Source organism: Euphorbia lathyris, chromosome 7, assembly GCF_963576675.1.
Source record: "Euphorbia lathyris chromosome 7, ddEupLath1.1, whole genome shotgun sequence".
Taxonomy (NCBI): domain Eukaryota; kingdom Viridiplantae; phylum Streptophyta; class Magnoliopsida; order Malpighiales; family Euphorbiaceae; genus Euphorbia; species Euphorbia lathyris.
The window spans coordinates 27131004-27153177 of NC_088916.1; the positions used below are offsets into that span (position 1 = coordinate 27131004).

The 22174-nt window shown below is 34.7% G+C and overlaps 1 protein-coding gene across 1 annotated transcript; it reads left to right on the forward strand.

Annotated features, from left to right (window-relative positions):
• The first annotated feature begins 1810 nt into the window (after window positions 1-1810).
• LOC136235389 (uncharacterized aarF domain-containing protein kinase At1g71810, chloroplastic) lies at window positions 1811-21060 on the forward strand. The gene is made up of 21 exons (XM_066025037.1): window positions 1811-2300; window positions 2984-3028; window positions 3198-3236; window positions 5316-5486; window positions 5657-5809; window positions 5911-5946; window positions 7920-7963; window positions 9237-9327; window positions 11612-11653; window positions 11765-11873; window positions 13474-13588; window positions 13679-13728; window positions 13841-13919; window positions 16168-16218; window positions 16348-16489; window positions 16575-16619; window positions 18301-18399; window positions 18483-18524; window positions 19243-19386; window positions 19915-20034; window positions 20554-21060. Exons 1-21 carry the CDS (start codon window positions 1923-1925, stop codon window positions 20656-20658), a joined length of 2100 nt encoding a protein of 699 aa, XP_065881109.1. The 5' UTR covers window positions 1811-1922; the 3' UTR covers window positions 20659-21060.
• The last annotated feature ends 1114 nt before the right edge of the window (window positions 21061-22174 follow it).

Consider the following 22174-nt stretch of genomic DNA (forward strand, 5'->3'; position numbering starts at 1 on the left):
CCATGTGCACAATAAATGATGACTATGAGGAAATACCTCACGAACCGGCCTCATCAGTCCTAACTCCCGGTCTGTAGCAATGGCTGTCGGATGCACATCAGGTTGGAGCAAAAGCTTCAATTTTTGTAACACCCACATATAACTACCCTCAGTTTCATTCTTCATGATTGCATAGGCGATCAAGAAGTTTTTGTTTGAAGGCGCCATTCCAATGATTTCAAAGAATGGCATCTTATACTTGTTTGTTTTATATGTTGAATCCATACCAACAAACAAGTAATAAGATCGGAACAGTGTGATCGATGTTGGATGTGCCATAAATAAGTGAGTCACGACATTGCTGCCCGGCACCGCTTGCGTCCAATGTATGTAGTCCTTATCTATAGCAAGCCGATAAAACTGACCGATTACATCCTGACCCTCAAAGCTCTCAGTCCTGATTTTCTCCCTGTAATTATAGATATGTCTTTGTGTCGGGCAATCCTCTGGATGTTTTTCTTTGATTGCAGCAAAAATCGCGCAAGACTTAGCTTGAGCTGAACTCATTTCACGAACAAGTTTTTTGGAAGCCGGGCTTAGTCCGCTCATCTGTCTGTAGCCCTGACGATATACAGCCAACTGATGACAGTGCTGTCCTCTATCTCCAGGAATCCCATTCACCACCCAACCGCCAAATTCAGCGATTTCCATAACCTTTATCTGGAATTTGCAACCACAGAACTTTGTTTTTGTATTCTTCCGTAGTATAACATCTATATCCATATCATTTTTCCTTTTATAATTCTTAACACCACGAGCACATTTAACCAATATCCACTTTGACTTGCACCCCGTCTTGTGCGACGCTGTGGTTAACTCGAACCCGATCCCAATTGCCGTCTGTTTTGCCCAGTTAACAGCTTCATGATATGTTTGAAACGTTTGTTTGGGAAAAAACTGCGAGCTGTAATCTATGCCGTTTCCGTCAAATTCTTCCCACGAAACCTCCTGTAAATGATAAATAACGAACATTACATTCCAAAACGTGACATTTCTACAGCGTTTCGGTGTCTAAACCCGAAAAACAGCCACAAATATGCTCGGGCGTGTGAGCATCACGCCCCACCTCATGGTGGGGCGTATGAGCATCACGCCTCACCTCATGGTGGGGCGTATGAGTATCACGTCCCACCATATGGTGGGGCGTGTGGCTATCACGCCCCACCATGTGGTGGGGCGTGATACTCATACGCCCCACCATGAGGTGAGGCGTGATGCTCACACGCCCGAGTGCTGAACCATATATTTTTTTTCAATTCAAATTACAGAAATGCAAGGAAGTTCAATCGGAAAAATACCTCCAATTCAGACACAGCATCACTCCCGTCTACTCTCGGTGATAACGGATCTTCTTCCATCAAACGTGTTGTCTTTGATTCGGATGAAAATGTATTTGGGAGACTTTGAGAGAGTTTGGGAGGGATTCAAATTTTCAATTTTTGTTCAAAGGGCGGTTAGGTCTTTTTCCGAGATTGGAAGTGTGAATATAGGGCTGGGTTTAGTAACCCACATATGTAAATTGAACGGTTTTAAGAGTGAGGTGCGTGTAATTGCTTGTATACTTGTGACAAGTTGTTATAAGGAGGAGGGTTAATGATTAATTTAAAAAAAAGGAGGGTTAATTAGTTGAACTTCTATTTTGTTCAATGATTGTAATTGAGAGCCAAAAATGTAGTAAGCTCCGCTAAATATTAAATAATGAAAAATATAGAAAATAAAACATGGATGTAGTGGATAATTGATAAATGGATCACAAAAACCGTGTGTAATACTATTTGTTACGGAATCTCCTCTTCCTCTGCCTTAAACGGGCTCAAACCAAAACTATATACTCACCTCTCATCATCTCTTTTCGCATCAGCGAAACGGAATTCATAATCCTAATGTCATTCCCCTCAGAAATGTCACTACTCTGTTCTCCGCGGCCTATGCCCCCTTTTCCCGCCATTTGGAACTCTAATTTTCCGCTCGGAACTCCTAAACCACTTCCGTACAGGTCGTTTCCTCAGCCTCTGCGAGCTGTTACCCGTCGCAATGAGGATATCGATGCTTTTACGCTGAAGTCTGGTTATATGTTCGAGCTCAGTGCCACAGAAGCCGACACTTTAATTGATTACGATATTAAAAGAATTGCTACAATTTATAGGAAGAAGCCTTTGATTTTGTTTCGTAGATTGTTTCAGATTGGTACCTCATTTGGCTGGTGGTTTGCGGCTCGCTATTATGATAGCCTCGCCGAGAAATCTGATCTCATGTTCAAGGTTTGAGAATTCAGAAGTTAGAAAAATTGTTTGATATTTATTATTACTATATTTTTTCTAAAAGAGTATATATCAGAAGGTGCTGATATCCATTGGACTAAATATAAGATGGACGTTTGAGCGGGGTTTTTAAGTGTTTAAATTTCGAAGGTTTTATTCTTATTTTATGTTTTGCGTGTTTTATATGTAATAGCTTTATTTCTGCAAAGAGCGATATGCATATGGTGTTGAAGGTTTGGAAAAATGGGCTAGAAAAGTTAGCCATAAAGATGCAGTGATATATTGCAGAAATAGGATAATTCCCTCCTGTTCTACTTAAGTTGGTGATGTAGTGACTACTTCCTGTCGTGTTTAGTTGATTAGAACGAATTGTGATTTCTGTTACTACGGAAACTTGAGCGTCTAAAAAGAAAAAAGAATAATAATGTTATCTGAGCATCTTCTGTTGTGGAGCTTAGTGAAATAGAAATACGATGAAGCAAAGAGTTAAAACTTAATTAACAGACAGACTTGAGGTTCCTCTGGATAAGGAATTTGTTTGTCTAACTTAGCCAGTAACAACTAGAAAATCCTACTTTATTCAGGGGCTGTAGTCCCAGCCTGTTCCTCTGTGTTCAATTTGATGTTGTTTTTTTAGAAAATCAGAATCATATTTCAGTATGCGTTAATCTTTCTGGTTGCAGGTTAGAGCTGCAGAACTTCGGCAAATATTGGTGGAACTCGGCCCTGTATGTTCTGTTTATTAATATGTTAAATTTTCTCTGCAAAGTTGTAATCCTAGTATTGTTCTCTTTCTGTGTTTGAGGTTCGTCCTTTTACAAAGATATATGTATATGGAGACAAATTCATTAGTTTTGATGATCTTTAGCTAAGCTGGTGCATCATTTCTTTTTTCAGGCCTTCATCAAAATTGCACAGGCTGTTTCTTCTCGATCTGTAAGTTTCCCTATCTCATAAGCAGCCAATTTTGTTGTTTCTTACTCATGTTATGTTATGTTACGCATATTTATTTTATGCTGAGAATTGTTGTTTATGCTGCTGTAAATGTGTTCTTAATATTGATGTCAACTAAAGATTTGAAGTGTGAAACAAAAGATCCTGACTTTTAAATTCTGAATCCACAAATGAGTTCTGAAATTTGTTACAAATTTTGATAATCACTTAGAAATGGTACGTCTAGTTATAAAACAAAAAGATAAATTGTAAAAATGAATAAGGTCAACAAACATTGAAAAAAAAAACCTTTTTCAATAAATCTTTTTACTCGCTCTTATTCTATGGTCCACTTATTTTGAATAATCTTCAGCTCGTTAAAGAGGGACTGAAACCTTGGACCTTGTTAAGAGAGAGCTCCAATCTCTAGGCTAACAATAAAATTCTGCTTCCATTTTAATCATTCTTCTGTCCTTTCAATAGGACAAGTTTAATACAAATAGGAAAGTTTAGTATAAATAGGAAACTTATAGTTTAGAAACTAAAATTAAGCAGCCTCCTAATTTAAGAATAAAATAAAGTCAATATATAAAATTAAGCGCCAATGAGGGTTGGTTCGAGTGGTTTGCCCTGACCTTGGGAGTGGGTAGACCTACCCTTACCTAAACTTTATCAAACCAAAAAAAAAAAAAAAAAGCAGATAACTAATTAGGGAGTAAATAAATCCGTAACATTCATATCATATATGACTTTGAAGAAAAAGAGAGAGACTATTCTTGTACTTCATTTTTGCAGTTTTTCTTATCTAATAAAATGTTAGTTTCAACAATCTATTAATGTCTTTATGTTCTTTATATGGTATTATCTTCAAAACTGTAAGTTTTTGCACTTGTGTCAGCTTCGAAACACCAGGAAAAGGAAAGAAGCTGAGATAGACAAAAGAAGAGAGAATAATGGGATAAACAAAACCAAGTTGTTTAACTAATTCATTTATTGGATCGTGAAAGTGATGAATCTAAGTGTTAACCTGATCTTCAAATCATAAATCATGTGTGAATTTGTTTTGTTCAAATTAACACTCAATTTGCATCATTTGCCTCTTAATTGAATTATAAATTTGACATCATTATATTATATAGCTTTGATTTATTTTGTCTACTTATTAACTGCAACTCCTCTCTCCCTCAGTAGTCATATATATATATATATATATTTTTTTTTTTTTTTTTTTTTTTGCAAAGGGGAATTTTGCATGTCTCTCATGGGACACTATCATCTTGGCTAACATGAGAGGTCAATTGGTGTCATGATATTGGGAGCCAACAAATCCTCTTTCTTCTTGGGGATCTTGGCTAGATTGAACTCATGGTTAAGCTAGCTAAAGTTAGACCAGCGTTATACAATGAAATCCTGACAGAATTTTAAGCATGAATGGATTGACACTAGTCAACACTCAGCTTAGACTGGCATTTATTAGGAGATTGCCCTTTCATAGCTGCATTGGTTATTTGATCATACGGATTCTTTAACCCTTTGAGTTTTTTGTTCAACCAAAGTTGCTTAATGAGAATGGCAAATCACAATTTCAAGTTCCTCGAATTTATGCATTTTCTTCTATTGAGCTCTTAACTTCAATTTTGTTCTATTAACCGCTAAACTTTATGTGTTTTTGGCATTGAGCCCCTAAACTCGATGTTCATTATATTGAGATCTTGAACTTTTTACTTGGAATCTATTAACCTAATATTTATCTCCTTTTTAATTGTTTTCATCTTTCATCACGAGCCTCTGGAGATGCATGCATGTTGTTTGCGTTAAAAATGGTTCAATAAATTATGCAGTTCAGGTTCTTAATAGAACAAAATTGAAGTTGAAGGGCTCAATAGCACACAAGCGTGAAGTTCAGGGGGTTCAAAATTGCATCTTGCCTAACGAAAATAGAAAACCTAATGCAAGTTATCACTTTATTATCTGTAATATACCTGTTCAAAGTGTGGTTTCTAAATCTTAAGTGTTTTAGTGAAAAATTGCATTCAATACCAAAGCAAACAGGCAGGCTAATATGGTTATATTTTTCCATAGGATTTGATACCACCATCATACCTTGATGAACTTTCACTGTTGCAAGATCGAATAGCTCCATTTTCCTCAGAAATTGCTTTAAATACAATAGAACAGGAGCTTGGATTGCCAATAGATGAGCTTTTCTCAGAGATCTCACCAGAGCCTATCGCTGCAGCATCCCTTGGGCAGGTTTGTACTTAGTTAATATATTAATATTCATGATGTAAAAAGTAATTTATGGATTTTGCTTTTGAATTACTGTGTACTTATACATACTGAATGCATGCATGTTTGAGTTTTTTGGTCACCCTGTTGAATACAATTACTTCTCTCTCCTTCCTGTGCACATGTTCAAACAGGTCTATCAAGCAAGGCTTCGTAAGAGTGCAAAGCTTGTTGCTGTTAAAGTGCAGAGGCCAGGTGTTCAGGCTGCTATTGCGCTTGACATGTTAATCTTGCGTTATATGGCAGGAATTGTGAAACGGATTGGAAAATTTAACTCTGATCTCCAAGTACTACTCTGAACATCTTGGAATGACGAATCTGAAAAATGGGTGTTTATCTGCTAAATTTTTGTTTGTAGTGACTAAGAATACTGTGTTTCTATTTGCAGGCAGTTGTTGATGAATGGGCCTCAAGCCTTTTTCGGGTAAATATTTATCTCTTTGTGCATTAATAAAAACTCATCATTCTCTGAGTACTATTTACCTTCAGTAGTTTCTTTTTCCCCAGTATCATTTGTTTGGTGATTTATAAAGATAGTCAAACTAGCCTTCTAAATTTAGGCCACTTGTAATTTATTTGCACATTGGAAAAAAACGTAGCTGTTAAATCAAGGATAAGGATTTATTTTCTAACTGAAAACTGCAAATTATTTTACTCTTCAGCTATTCTTCTTTTTCAGAAGACAGCAAGATCCATTTGTAAATCTGCTTTCAATCTAGTAATGGTCACATGCTCTCGCATTTTGACCAGATTTTTTTTTTAAAATTTACATCTTAAGGGATGCATCAATAACTTTAGTGATTATTTTTCAGGGTTTTATGTGCTTGTGAAACAATGTGACTTTTTTTTTTTCACAGCAAATCTATTTGATTGTATATGGGTAATATGTTTCTGTGTATGACCACACATAGTTCATTTATATTCATTCGACAAAAGGATTTTGCTTGCATCGAAATTATGTTCATAATGAATTCTGTTTCCTTTTCTTCTTTTTCCATGATTGCTGTGAAATTTGTCTATGGTCTTGCAAATGCTTTGCATATCAAATTAGTTGAGTAATTTATTTGTGTGATCAAAGGCTGAATAGGGAAATGCTTTATGTAAGAAATTCAAACCGATGGTTATGCTAAATTAAGAGTAGGCTTTCATCAATATAAAACATTGACATCATTAATATTGGATATGACTAGGAGAAAGTGGAATATAAAATTTTGATTTCATTATCTTCTTTCTATCAAACAATCATAGTTGTCAAAGGCGAAAGGTGAGCCGAGGCGATAAGGGCAAAATATCGCCTCGAAGCCTCTCGCACGTGAGTCGACAAACAAATAAGAGAGACACAAAAAATAAAACCGTAACTCAAATTGACTAGTTTACTTCTAAAGTTGTAAAACAAAATAGAACTTCTAAGTCTAATACTAAGATCCTAAATCCTAATAACATATCAAACAAACATCATCATCAATCCAAATACTATCATCAAGCTCAATGTCAACATCAAGGTTTTCTACTTCATCCACTTCCACGAATACTCATGTCCAAAAGCCTGCAAAATATGGAAAATCAGACACTTGTAAGCTACTGTTTCATACAGTCATACATTTTCACAAGCTTTCATACAGTTTTAGACACTTTCAAAACACAACTCACAAAATTTGGGCAGCATAACACTTACATAAGTCATAATAAAGAGTAAAAATTTGGGAGAGTGAAGATGAAGAAAAGAAAAAAAGAAGAAAGGAGAAGATTATAGAAAAAAAATAGAACAAATGAGTAGAAAGAAAACTAAAAAAAAAAAAAAAAAAGAAGAGACAGTACCTGTATGGCGATCGGTGCTGTTGGGTGGAGGAGGAGAGGAAGTGTCTGTCCATCGGTGCTGTTGAGTAGACGTGGAGGAGAGGAAGTTTATTCGATCGGCAGAAGAGGAAGTTTCTGTAACTTACCGCCTAAGTGCAGAAGGCGACCGCCTCCCGCCTGCAGTGGCAAGGCGGTCGCCTTCTGAATAATGCCTGCCTTCCAGTGCAAAAGGCAGGGGAAAGAACGAGGTGACCCAGGTAATCGCCTTTGACAACTATGCAAACAATCAAATAGGTTATGCTACAAACAAATAGATTGAATTGATTATGAACAGTAATTTGGCTGAAGGAATTAGACAGAGTATGACCTCCTCGTCCCTCAGTTTTTTGTTTATCATTCTTGCATACAAAGTGGGCAGTCTTTATCCTTTTGAAACGCTGAACGTCTTTTCTACTGCAGTTATCACCAGTTGAAATAGGCATTTCAATTTTTAAGATAATAAATTTTCTGCTATTATTTATTAGTTTTTAGGCTTTTAGCTAATTTGAGGAATATTCTTAGAGCTTCATATTGAATACAGGTAAATCACATTGAATGCAGGAGATGGACTATGTGAAAGAAGCAAATAATGGAACCAAGTTTAGGTAAGATTGATAGCAAATAATTCGGGACTTACGACTTTTTTACTCAATCAATTAATCTGTTTATACAAGTACGCTTTATTTGTTCTACTTCGTAGTTGAATTCTGTATCTAAAGTACTGTTTGACGTGGTGAAAGGAAAAAAAGTAGTCATGTAACATGATATCATGTGCTAAAACACTTCTCTTTTTAGGGAGCTAGAGAGCTATGGGTTTGCTTGGTGATTGTGATGTGTAAAAGTAGGTCATGAGATCTTCAAAAACAGAATTTTTGAGGTGTTTGGTACCTATCACGGAATCAATTGACCTAAAAGCTACAAAACCATCGGTTTGCTTGGTGATTCGGATGTGTAAAAAAGCAGGTCATGAGATTTTAAAAAACAGAATTTGCATGGAACCAGTTGACCTAAAAACTTAAGCTGATAGGTAAAGCCACGTAAATGTCCCTTAAGCTTGAAGCTGTACAACACATGTCTACTCTACCATGTGTTGAAATCAACAGTAAATGGTGCTTCCAGAATTTGAACCCTTGGCCGCTTGGTCCAAGAAGTCCTAGTACCATATCATGGAATCAATTGACCTAAAAGCTTAAGCGGATAGCTAAGGCCTAATAATATATTACCTCTGACAGTACCCAATAATTTAAAAGAAGCTCTTTACTTTTGTGCACTGAACCAGCTCATGATCTGTGGGTTGTTTGCGTACGCTCTAACTAAACATAAAAAGAGGAACAGAGGGTTAAAAGAGCAAAGAAAAAGGAGAAAAACATTGGTGTAAGAAAAACCATATATATTAAGTGGAGATGCCTTCGGAAAACGGTTTTGATTGATTTCATTCTCTCTCTTTTAACAATAAGCACTTCTATGTTGCCATTACATACCCTGAATTGCTTCCTACTTTCATGTCCACCCAAATAAACGTCTCCAGCTTCTATGTCAGTTTTGTGTTTCTCATTGTTTGACAATCACTGAACTAGTGTGTTCATCAAGATTTCCAACTTATCCGTATCTTTTATTTTTTTCTCCCATTATGTAAGCTTTGTCAATCCTCATTAGATATGTAGCTGCAGTTCGCATATTGCAAATAACTTGGATATACTATGTAGCTTGAGTTTAATATGTATTATCAATATCCTTGTATGCAATCATTATAGCCAGTGGAGCATCCTGTTTTTATTTAGGTTTCTTGCATCATTTTACAGGCAGAGGGATACATATGTATGTAAATTACAATATATTACTATGTAATTTTTTCTACTATGCATATTGTAAAAACAGGAAGCTCTACGGTGGTATAAATGATGTTTCAGTTCCAGAAATGTATATTGAGCACACAACTCGTAAGGTCCTTGTAATGGAATGGATTGAGGTACTTGCTGCTTTCTTCTTGTTTTTGTCATTGGTATGTCTGTCTGTTTGTCTCAGTGAGCAAATAATATAAGTCAGTAATAGAAAAAGGGTGTAACTTAAAAGACTACTGTGATTTTTTTGGTAGATACTAGTCTTCTAGTTTTTCTCAATTTATAATAAGCATATTTTTTCTTCTTGGCCTCTTTAAAAATGAATTGACAATAGGATTTCACATTCAACAATTTTTCTCGACTCCCTCTATCTAGCCCTCTCTCTCTGAACTTGAAGATGCCATGCAGAAAGGGGTGAACCAATCCTCTAGAAGATGATTGTCCATTAGAGTCGATCACACATTCTTGCCCCTTACTCTCAAGAAATATCAACTGATTGGATTTCATGGAGGACGGGAGGCATGCATTGTTACCTAAGAAAAATAAATCAATTAATTGTTTCCAACATCAAAAAGTTTTTTATTACCTCTACTAATTTTATACTCTCTCGTCAAAGTATCATCCTTTTCTTCCATCACTTCCACCCTCTGCAATCACTAACCGCAAAAAGGGAATTTATCAAAAGGATTTAGTTCCTACCTCTGCCACTGCCATGTTAGGTGTTGCTTTGCGGCATCCTGCCTCTGTTCATGATTGTTTATCTCCTCCATACACTGGCTAAAAGAAATTGTAGTTAATTTATTTTTGCATTGTCATCAGATAAGCCATGGGGAAAGGCACCATGATATGAATTATATTTTAAAGTTTAACTGCATACTAGAACGAACACCTCGCGTTGCTTCGGATATGTAAAAAATAATAATTATATATATATTCCATCTGTTCCATAATATTTGTCTTTTAAAATTAAAGCACATAAATTAAGAAATGTAATTAATTTTAACTAAAAGACTTTGTTACCATTGTCTTAATTGCATCTATTAATTAATTTGGTAAAAGTCAATTAATGTGCATGGATTGAATCAAAACGTCATGTATTATGGAACAAAAAAATCTCTAAAACGATAAATATTGTACAATGGAGGGAGTATAATTTATGTAAAGTTTATAATCTGAATTATTTTTATTTCTTTGTCAATGTTGCGTCATTGTAATAAAATTACAGGTAAGATTATATATATCTTTTGTTGATATATCATATATAATATAGGAAACAAAAGGGTTATCATAAATATAGATTTGTCAAGAAGAGGTGAGCAGGGTCCAAAAAGCTTCTGATACTGCAAATCATTTATGGATAACATAGAAATACAATCAAAGTAGGTTCTAAATATCTAATGTTGAGTACATTCAATTGGTAGGGAAAAAAATTAAGAACATGATGCTTTATCATGGTTTTAAACTTAGTTGTCCCATACTCCTTTGAACTTCCTCTATTATAGAGCATTGTTCATTATGCATCTGCAGCACTGAAAACAACATGCAATAGAGTTATTGGAGTTTGTCTAGGATATGTATCTCTTGTATTCTTATATGCAACTCATAAATATTCCTCTTCTAAGGAACTTTAATTTTTGAAAATTTTCGTTTTAAGGCCATTTGGGTGTTGTTTGGTTAGGAGAGATAAAGTGAATTTTTAGAGAGAAAAAGCTCCAAAAAATATGATTTTCAAAAATAAAAAATGTGGTTTCATGGTAAATGTCGTTCTGGACAACTTTAATTCTTGAATATTTGCATTTTGAGGTCGTTAACGATCGTTAACGGTTATTTTGAGAAGTTAGTTAAAATTGAGTGGCCACCGATATTAAAAAGTGTAAAGTTCAGTGGCTATACCGGTAAGAAATGAAGTTCAATAGTTATAATGTGAAAATGGGTAAAGATCAGTGGCCATAGGTGTAATTTACCCTAAAAACCTTTAGTCAAACTACGTCGTTTTCTGAAAAGTTGGGATGTAAATTTATGTTACCATTCAAGGACATAACAGGCATCTTAAAAGTAGAATTGAAATTGAAATCAATTTTACTGTTCATTTAGCTGTTCTCTTTTAATTCTATAGTATAATGTTTTATGAGGGTAGCCCCTGCCTAACATTATTATCTAAATCTTAGCATGAAATTAAACCAAACTTTAGAATGAGGGCTTGAAATGAATCATTGACCACATGACAGAATTGTAGTTGGCTTGTTTAGGGATGTAAATCACCTTCTTAAGAATCACTTTCCACCGGCCACCTGAATCGAAAGAAATAAAAATGGAAAAATCATAAACCCATTTATATATCCATGTGCCCTAAAAAATTTACCATGTGTTTATAGTTCTTAATTTTTTTTTTTTTTTTTGAGATTGTTTTAGGGGCAGAAGTTGTCAGAAGTGAAGGATGTTTACTTGGTTGAGGTATTGTTGAAACTAACTGTCGTTCTGTGGTTATTTAAGTGACATATATACACACCACACACATTGGGCAATGTGGCTGAATTGGATTATTCTCTTTGTGGGCCTGACTAGATTGGAGTTTACTGCTCGTTTAATCAATTATTGGAGTATGGATTCTATCATGCTGATCCACACCCTGGAAACTTTATTCGTACAAATGATGGAAAACTGGCTTATATAGGTATACTTCTCAAAATTTTGAGTACTTGGCATTAAGGCTTCTATTTCCCTCTTTGAATACATTATTTCTTTACAATTGCTCCAAGTACATGTTATTTTTATTTTCATTTGGACTATGAAACTCAACGGTACAGGTTTCCTCAACCGAGATTCAATCCGGAACTAGTTGAGACTAAGATCTGTTTCCTCTTCTCCACCCAGTTTACAGTACAATCTCAAAGTCAATTTTCAAAAAAAGTATAATATATAACATTGTTTCTTTCTTATAAAATTATTTATTTTAGATAGTTAATTCTAACTAATACTTTAAAGGTCATTTATTTTGTAGATCATTTGTCAATTGATTTTTGTATTACTTTTATAATAAAATTGGTTGATTCTATATTGTAAAGATCAATGTGCACATTGTGCAGGCATATGAATAATCATCATTAAAGCTGAGTTCTTTTATTTATTAATGTGAATTTCAAATGGTAAGAGTAATAATAAAAAAAAAAAAAATCTTTTTCGTATCTCATTGTGATTTGTTATCCTATTATGGATCTACGTCAAAAAGATTTGTAATTTTTAATTTATCCTAATAAAAATCTAACTTAGCACTTAAAAACACAGTTTTTTTTGTTCCAATATAACAAAATCTTTTATTTCATAGGGATTTATAGAGTCCATGGAAAATAGAAATGATCAAATAGCCCTTGGCATTGCATTTGAAAGTATGAAAGGCTGTAGTCTTGCTATAGTATAATGCACATCTCAGCAACCCCCTCCTTGTTCCATCTCAATTCAAGGAAAAAGAACTCGTTTTCTATATATTTTGCCAATCTGGAACCAACTACAGCTTGGGTAATGCTAGACAGGTAATGAGTACTTGCGACATAAATTATTCCCCAAGGCAATACCTTTAATGTGCTAGTGGAACTATTTGTGTAAAGGATCCATTTAGGGGTATATTAGTGATGCTGGAGGTTAAGTTTTAAGGACAAAATTTTAAAACCTTAATCTTAATGTCTGACTATCTTTATGACTTCTCTTCATCTTTTACCACAATCTCTAGTGCTAAATATATTCTCTTTGGTAGTTGGCAGAACTAGGGGAAGATACAGAATTTCATTTAAGGCCTGAATTCATTGAGTTCCACTCTGAATTAGTATGTGCGGGCCAAATATCTCCTTAAACTTGTGATCGTCTCATTTATTTTCTTTTCAAAAGCTGGTAATGAACACCTTATTGCTTCTGAAAATTGAATATATCTCAGTTAAAACTGCAGAAAAAAAACCATGCATGGAAACAGCTGGGAAATGTCGGTGAGCTGACCAACTGTATTCCAAAGCCTTTTGAGAAAATAATTTGGAAGTTAAAGAAAGATCGTACACAATTTTTAGTTCTGGGAACTTCTCTTGCTGATTTTTATCCAGCTTGTTTGTCAGAACTTGCCATCCAAATTGAAAAAAGCAAGTTATTCTGTGTGAAACACAGCTGGAATTTTTGTTTTCCTGTATTTATATTCTTTCGCCTACATATGGGAATTGCATAATGTAACTATCATGTGATGAAATAAGGTATACACTGCAACTTTAACTCTTAGCCTCTTTCTGTGCCAGATTTCGGGATGATGGGTGAATTTAAACAAGAACTCCGTGATGCATTCATTGAAGCTTGTCTCCATCTTGTAAATCGTGATTTTGATGCATTGGCTAGAGACTTTGTTACTCTTGGGTATTTGTGCATGCTTCTGTCCTATACACTAAAGAAATTATTCTCCTTGAGATGAGTGTCCACAAGACTCATTGACTTGTTTGCTCATAGGTTCGTTCCATCAACTGCGGACAAGGATGCTGTTACAAGAACTTTAACAGGTTTCCTTCCTTTTTTTTTCCCTTGCACTATTTATGTGCAAATGAGGCATTAGTCTACAATTGTTGCATTTGTTGGATTAGATTGTATATGATGTAAATTGCTTGTCTGCAGATGTCCTCCAAAATGCTGTTGCAAAAGGAATCCGTAATATAAGTTTCGGGGACCTTTTGGGAAACTTGGGAACTGCCATGTAAATTTTTCTCTTTGCAACCTTAATATTGACAAGTTTATTTCTCCTTTCACTAATATTTAGCGTTAAGAGAAAACTCATGAAATTGATTATATTGTGTTTCCAGGCATACCAGTTACTGATAGAAATGAAAATATAAGATATATCGTTCAGAAGCATGAGAATATTATAGGGGTATTGCTATTTACCGCCCTTAAATTCCTTACTACCGCCATCTTTTGACAATTTTACCCTTTGCATAATTTTTGATTCAAAATTTGAGAAAAAAAATTTGAGAGAAAAATTTAAAATTTGGCCTAAACGGATGCGGCATCCGTTCGGCCCATGGTGGGGGCGGACGCGGCACTCCGACCGACCCATGGCAAGAACGGATGGCGCATCCGCCCCCACCATGGGCCAGGCGGATGCGCCATCCGTTCTCACCATTGGTGGGGCGGAGTGTCACGTCCGCCCCCACCATGGGCCGAACGGATGCCGCATCCGTTTAGGCCAAATTTTGAATGTGCAAAATCGTAAAATTTTTAGTGACGAAAAATACTAAATCGTTCAATTTTTTATGACGAAAAATGCAAAATTCCCCAATTTTTTGTGACAAAAAATACAAAATCGTCATGAAAAATATGTATTATTTTCATGAGTTCTTTGATAAAAAAACATAAATTTTAATGTTTCCGACTCGTAATCGTCCATTTTCGTGGTTCAGGTTGTTACACATCAATTATTTTCATAATTTCAATTATTGTTTTTCGGGTTTATGATTTTGGAGAGAGAATTTTTAGTTTTTGATCAAAATTATGAGAAGGGCAAAAAAGTCCAAATGAAGGCGGTGATAGTAATTTGAGTGCGGTATTTAGCTGCTCACATATTATAGATACAACTACTATAAATGGTAGAGCAAGGATAAATTTAATAACAGATGACGTAATAAAAAAAGAATTATCAAAATTATCACATAAAGAATCAAAGAAATATAGGAATATTTACTTTGGAGGAATAGAATTCACTATAAAAGCATATTTTCAGAAAAATATCGATACTCCTATTCAAATATATGTATTAGATGATCATGAAATTGATTATATTGTGTTTCCAGGCATACCAGTTATAAAAGAAAACTTTGATAAGACATCAAATTATAAAAGAAAACTTTGATAAGACATCAAATTGGTGGATAAATATAATGAGAAAATTAATTACTTGTTGGAACCAAGAACTTCATATGTACACTTAAAGTAGAGAAAACTTAAAAGGAAATCCTATTCATCGTGGTAGCACTTTCCAAAGAGCATTTGGTAGCAAGAACAAGATATTAGCTTGCATTTCCACATATGGATTTTGGAGTGCAGAAGTTAATTGTATATGAACTACCAAGTATTCAGCCTAAAGCTTGTACATGAGAATGGTAACTTACCCGGTAGATCATGCATAGAATTGCATCATCTCATATGGAAAGAGTTATGCGCCATAGGTTGATAATATGGCATGAGATTTTAATATTGTATTGATATGTTCGTCATAATCTTTTAACTTGAAGCTATGGGATAAAGGTCGAAATTCCCTCCAATTTATTTAGGAAGTTTAAATTAAGGCTCTAATTTTTTTTTTCTTTTTTCGGTGGAACGTTAGGTTCTTTTTTTCTGTGCCTGAACTCAATCTTAAAATCAAGCAATGTAATCCTCAATTCTATTTATTTTTCTCTATCTGTTAAGCCTAATATTTTTGCCCTAGATTTTACCCTAATTTGGGTTTGAGAGCTAGAGCAAAAACTTGGGACCTAATATTGCACCAGAAAGTAATAATAGTAAAATATTTGGGTCTTAAATTAAACTTACTCAGGTGTGTTGAGAGAAATTTGGACCCTTATCCTTTAGGCTATTTTCTTGCTGGTTCTTTCCATGTTGATATTAACCACATCCTAATGTATTTGTCATCATCGTGCATATATCTCATAAATTTTATGCATCATCAAATTATCAATAAAGGCTGATAGTTAGGTAATGTACCCATGCACATAATTATCAATGATGCATCTAGCAATATATCTTTGGGCACCACATGATGATTGGGTCCGGGAAATCGTGATTTGGATACAAGGATATCTCCCCAGAATTTACATAAGTCTTAAAGTTAATGTGACTGAGGCTGAAGCCCAGGCTGAACACAATGTCAAATATGAGTAGTCAGAGGAAATTTTTTAGATGTTGATTATTATTCTTAAATGAGACAAGTGTTTATTCTTTATTTACAGGTACAAGTTCAAATTTCAAATCCCTTCTTACTTTTTTCTCGTCATTCGGAGGTATTCATGCCGTTGCTTTATCTGAAGATTGTTATTTCTGTAGACTTATTAATGTTTCTATACCTCCTCTTCTTTTACAAATACTAACATTCCTTACCCAAAATTCACATTCTTCTTCCTGAATCTCAGTCTTGCAGTCTTGGAGGGCATTGCTATCAGTTTTGACCCCAATTACAAAGTTTTAGGTAGTACATACCCATGGATTGCTAGGAAAGTTCTAACTGATACCTCACCGAAACTGAAGTCTTCTCTCCGAAATCTTCTTTATAAGGCAAATCCAAAAACAAACATATATGTTTCTGATTGCAAGTATCACTCTGTACTAATGCTTGTTGAATTTGTGCTTTCTTTATCAGGAAGGTGCTTTCAGAATTGATCGTCTAGAATCTCTAGTTTCAGAGGTGAGTTTTCTATGGTCCCTATTCTCCAACTTGATTTTTGTCAGAGGTAATATATAAAAGCTAGTTTTAGATCTTTTTAGCTATCAGCTTAAGCTTTTAGGTTAACTAAGTCAATTGGTTCCATGACATGGTATTAGAGGCTCTTAGACAAAGAGGTCGAGGGTTCAAATTCTGATAGCGCCATTTGTTGATTAAATTCCAGCATAAGATAGAGTAGGCATATGTCATACACGTTTCAAGTCCAATGGGGCATTTTCTGTGTGTCAAAGATAATAAATAATAGCTATTCTTGTACCTTACCTATCAATTGGTTCCATGACTAAATTTTTTATCAAATTAAATGGCTACTAATGTTTTTAATGAAATAAGTTCCTTTCTCTATCGGATTAACATGATTCCTTGCGAATATGTTTTTTAATTATTCTGAATAATTTTTGATGCATTTTGTAGAAAATATTATTAAATTATTTCCGTCAAGCAGAGTTTTTGAATGGAGACAGCCAAATTTTGATTATTTCTCTGTTAATTTATCATGTGATAGCTGTTGTGGTTCTGTATGTAGGATTTTATGACCATATAATAAATATCATCCATCTTTTATAATTTCTTTCTTACCAAAAATAGTTATACTTGATCCATTTCATCATGTCTTGACTTATTCATAGCTGTTATTAGCCCTGATCACCCGACCCACTGAAAAAGGAAGGTTGGACAAGGGACTTTTGTTCTATGCCTGACCTGCTCAAAGCCCTGCTAGTATTTGCGTCGGGCCTGGAATGACATTTGCTTTATTCTTTTCCAATCCAGCCCACATGTAAAATTAGAAAAAGACATGCATGCATGTTGGACTGCACATGGTTAGGGTTTGATTTTAGCTTGAATGGATGTGTATGTTATCAGTTTTTCCCTCTGTTATTCTGTTGCCTGAAAGTAAAATTAGAGAAACCATTTTTTGTGGTTCTCTGCTATTTTCATTAAATAACCGAACCAAGCATATTTTGGTTGAAATTTGAGTTAAATTATTGAAACAAAACCAAAAACCAGCAACCATACCAAACAAGCCCAACAATTTAGCTTCTTTAAACCTAGTCTGGTCTGTCTTATACTCTTATGGTCACTTACAGCTGTTAAGTTCTGTTTAACTGAATGTAAATTGCACCACTATGTTAGGGAATTTTTTGTTAGATATGAATGGACTGGATAGCGATTAACACATGGCATAGGAAAGAAAGAAAATAAAGGATTAGTCAATTGCCTGTATTGCAGTGTATCAAAATTTAGGAAATTTGAAATATTAATGGTAAATTGAAGGTGATATTTTTATTCCTTCAATTTTGAGGGGGTAAAAAAAGGGCTCTGAATCTATCAAAAAAGGGCTCTGAAGGAATAACTTACCCTCATAATCTTATTTGTTTCTAAACTCAACTCCAAAACAAGGAGTAAATATTATGCCCTATCTTTTCTCTCGTATTCCTCCAACCAAACAATTCGTAAAAATAAAAGTATATTTTTTATTAGCTTCTTGTGATGGTTGTTGTGTCATTTCTGAACCTATGCACTTGTTATAACTTATAAGTCATTATTCAAAAATTAACCCTTGTACTAATGCCATTTCATGGTATATATATATATCATTTTGGTCAAAGTAACACATCATAATGTTTGACTGCTTTGGTGGTAGTCCCTTCGTACGGAAACCGCCTTGGTTAGAAGGCAAACAGAAGAGAATGATTCGAAAGTGGCTATAAAGCAAATCCTTTCTTTCACATTAACTGAGAAGGTTTTTTCCTTTCACCTTTATTTTCAATGACTGGGTGTTTTCCTATAATTTTGTGATTTATCTAATCTGGCATGCATTGGTAGGGTGCATTTATCAGAGAAATACTTCTTCAAGAAATTGCTAAGGTAAGATTTGGGGCTTCGTATTTTTCATCTCTATTTTTATTGAAAACCAAGAGCACAAATGGAAAATGAGGTCAATTTCATCTCCATTTATTGATCCTGATCTGCATTCTGTACATACTGTTAAGTATTTTATTGACTTCTTCCGGGTCAGTTTGCTCGTTTGACATACTAGGCTACAGAGAAGTATGATTAGTAGATCTAGGCTATAGTGACATTTATGAGGGGATTGTTTGTTAGATATCATGTAAGACTATATTTGCCGAAACTTGAGTTAATTATCAGTAGGGACAAAAAATTCCTTGTGTAGTTTCTATTTAATCATTTGGACCATACAGTTGGTCTAATCATTTTTTATATGAACTTTTTCTGAACATGTATTTTCCTACATGCTTATTTGGACATCATGTTTATTGATTACAGAGGATATAGCCAAGTAGTTAAATTAGTAGAGTCAATTTATCGTTTTGCCTGGCATTTGAAACAGAAAGTCATGTTATCCTTACCATGGCTTTGTTACATGGGCTGGTATATACGGTTAAAAAATGATATTGGATCCTATATGGTATCTTGCTTGTTGATTAACTTTTTCCTTCCACCTTTTATTGGAGTGAAGCATTCTAACACAGAAACTATACCTGCCATGCCACCATTTTCAGTATATTTGTATGTGATAATAATGGCTTTAATTTCTCAAACTGCTTTCTGGGAATGTTTACAGGGTCTAGATGCACTTGCAGTAGCAACAATTGATTCTGTAAGTTCATCCTCTACCATGACCAAGGAAGACATAACGAATTTGAGAACTTTACGCCGCCTTATGCTACTGTTGTCAGGATCAAAAAAGAATGCTAGTTTTGATGCGGTAAGAGCTTTTACTTATCGGCATAATTACAACTAAGCATTGCATTAAAAAGCAGAATGCGCCTGCATTATCTCTACAGAGGAATATACATATTATCTTGCAATAAGCTACTTTGTCAAAGAAAAGAAATGGAAAATGTTGTTGCAGTGGCTCTATTAGTTTGTCATTTCGTAGATTTTATCTGAAAAAGTGCATTGAAGCCTTTCAGAAACTCATTCTTAAACATAATACTTAGATTTCAGATTTTTGTGGTATTGCTAGACAGAAATTTAACTTAAGGTAGTGAAAAGATTGTCGAACTTAAATTGTTTCTATAATAGTCTGAAGGATAACTTCTATTCTTCCTTGATTCTTCAGGAGCAAATTCATTTGGAAAAAGTATAAGCTCAAACAATAATATGAAATGATCACTGGCATCGCAATTCAATTGTTTAATAATTCCTATTTTTATGCTAAATGACATGTCCTGCCATTTGTAGTGTTGCTTCTTATCTAATTATCATAACGTTTGAACCCTTGATTATGTAGGAAACAAGAGAGAGTAACACACACAATAATCAGAATACATATCTGGAAGAAGTATTGCCTGTTTTTTCTCAGCTTTCATCAGTTCAAGCAATTCTTCCCATTGTTGCTGTTATCCCTGAGGCAAGTTCTTGTGGGTTTATAACTTGCATTTATATAGATACACTGCATGCGTAAATTGTGACATTCGAGTAACCACACTGAACAAAAAAAAACATGCGCACAATTCCTATATTAAGGATTACGATGCTGCCATGAAAGTGCTGGAAGTCCAAACTGAAATTTGGGTACCTGGTCTTAACATTTTTAGTCAAATTAGTCCAATATGATATGTATCAACATTAAAAGATCCACAAATCATATATTGGCACATGTTGCTTCCGGACTAATTTGAAAAAAAAAACAATTGTCAAGTTACAAGACTCCATTTTGGACAAATTGATCGGGCGAGCCAAGTCAAACCCAAATTACCCTTCATCCAAAGTCCAAAGCAATACAAAGAATCCTAAAAAGCCTGTGTGTTCTTCTCTCCAATTCTCATTCTATTATTTAAATTCACTGCGAATGAGTCTTTTACATTGACTAAATCATCTCCCAAATGATAATTTTGCTGACTATTATTTATCAACATTACTACGACAGCTTCCTCGAGAAATGCAACAGCAGTTTCTTCTTATGCCAGCTGATCTGGCTGGAAGATTAGTTTCCAGAGCCACTGCTAGGACAATCAGGAGGATATTTCTGTGATGATCTTAAAGGTAAGCATTCTGTTGATTGGAGGTAAAACAACATGGATGATAATCACCCTATGATGAGAAGAATAGAGACCATAGCTACCTAAAAATGGGCAACAGTCTTCCACATCTACATTTTTCCTTTATTTTATCCGTCATATACCATTTTAGTTACTTGTCTTCTCTGTATTAAGCTGGATATATTACATGTTTGAAGATAACGATTACCATTGTAACCATTGTATATACTCTTATTTAACACACATCAAGTGTGTTTATATAGTGTTACACACTAACAGAACATAACAGAGGAAAGGCAACAATCTGTTAACTAACAGATTTATTAACAATAAAGTAAACAGTTTATAACTTCCAATAGCCTCCTCTCAAGATGTAACTATGCGAGCATTAAACAGCTTCATCTTAGTTAATGCAGTAGCCATTTGAATCCCTTTCAATGGTTGTGTAAGCAAATCAGCCAATTGACCAGTTGTGGATTATACGGAGTGTGTATAAAACCTCCTATTAAGTGCTCTCTGACTATGTGACAATCAATGTCCACGTGTTTCATTTGTTCATTAAATATTGGATTAGCAGCAACATGTATGGTTACTTGGTTGAGGGGTATAAGAGTAATTGGTGTAATCTGAAATTCACCTAGGAGATAGCTTAACAACTTTAATTCACATGTAGATGTAGATGTAGTCATAGCTCTATATTCTGCCTTTGCACTTCCATGGCACCAAAGATGAGGCTAAAAGATATAATACCTAGTAATAGATCTTCTTGTCACTTTACATCTCCCCCACTCAGAATCACAATAGGCTATCAATACTCATGTCTGATTTTGCTGCATAAAACAATCTCTTATATAAAGTACCCTTAAGATACTTGAGCATATAAAGAACATCATTTACAATTCAGTAAGGTATCGAAATCATGGGAGGATCTTCTGAAATTAGTTTAAACCCAGTAAATGGAAGATTTACAATAAAAAGATCATCTAGAATTGTTTGACCTTCGGACGAAGCTGGAACATCTTGGACAAGGGCGTCTAGAAGAGATAAATTCCTTATGGGACCGGAAAGAGCTTTCAGTTCGCACCGAAGGAGTAGGTTCAGTTTGAGCAACTTCGACTTCAGTAGACAAGGGACATTCGGGTTGATCAGTCAAAGGTTCTACCCTTGATCCTCCAACAGGCAAGGAAGCGACAACGACTTTATGAGGTACTGAAGTCTTCTTTGCCTCTGACAATTGATTAATTCAAGCTATGAGTTTGGAACGAAGAGACATATTCAGGATTACCTGCATCCAACAAAATAAAAATAATAAAAGGATAAAGTAGGGTCACCTTCTTTTCTTTGAAATCTTTTTAAGCCTCTATAGACAATTTTTTCCTTATTGGTTACAAAGGTTGAAGGAGTGTTAGGGCGGATCATGCCAAACATCTTATGGTAAGACCATTGCTTGTTGTACAAATGAAGAAGCACAAGTCATTCTTTCTCCCTGGAGGCAAGAGTGCTGGTTCG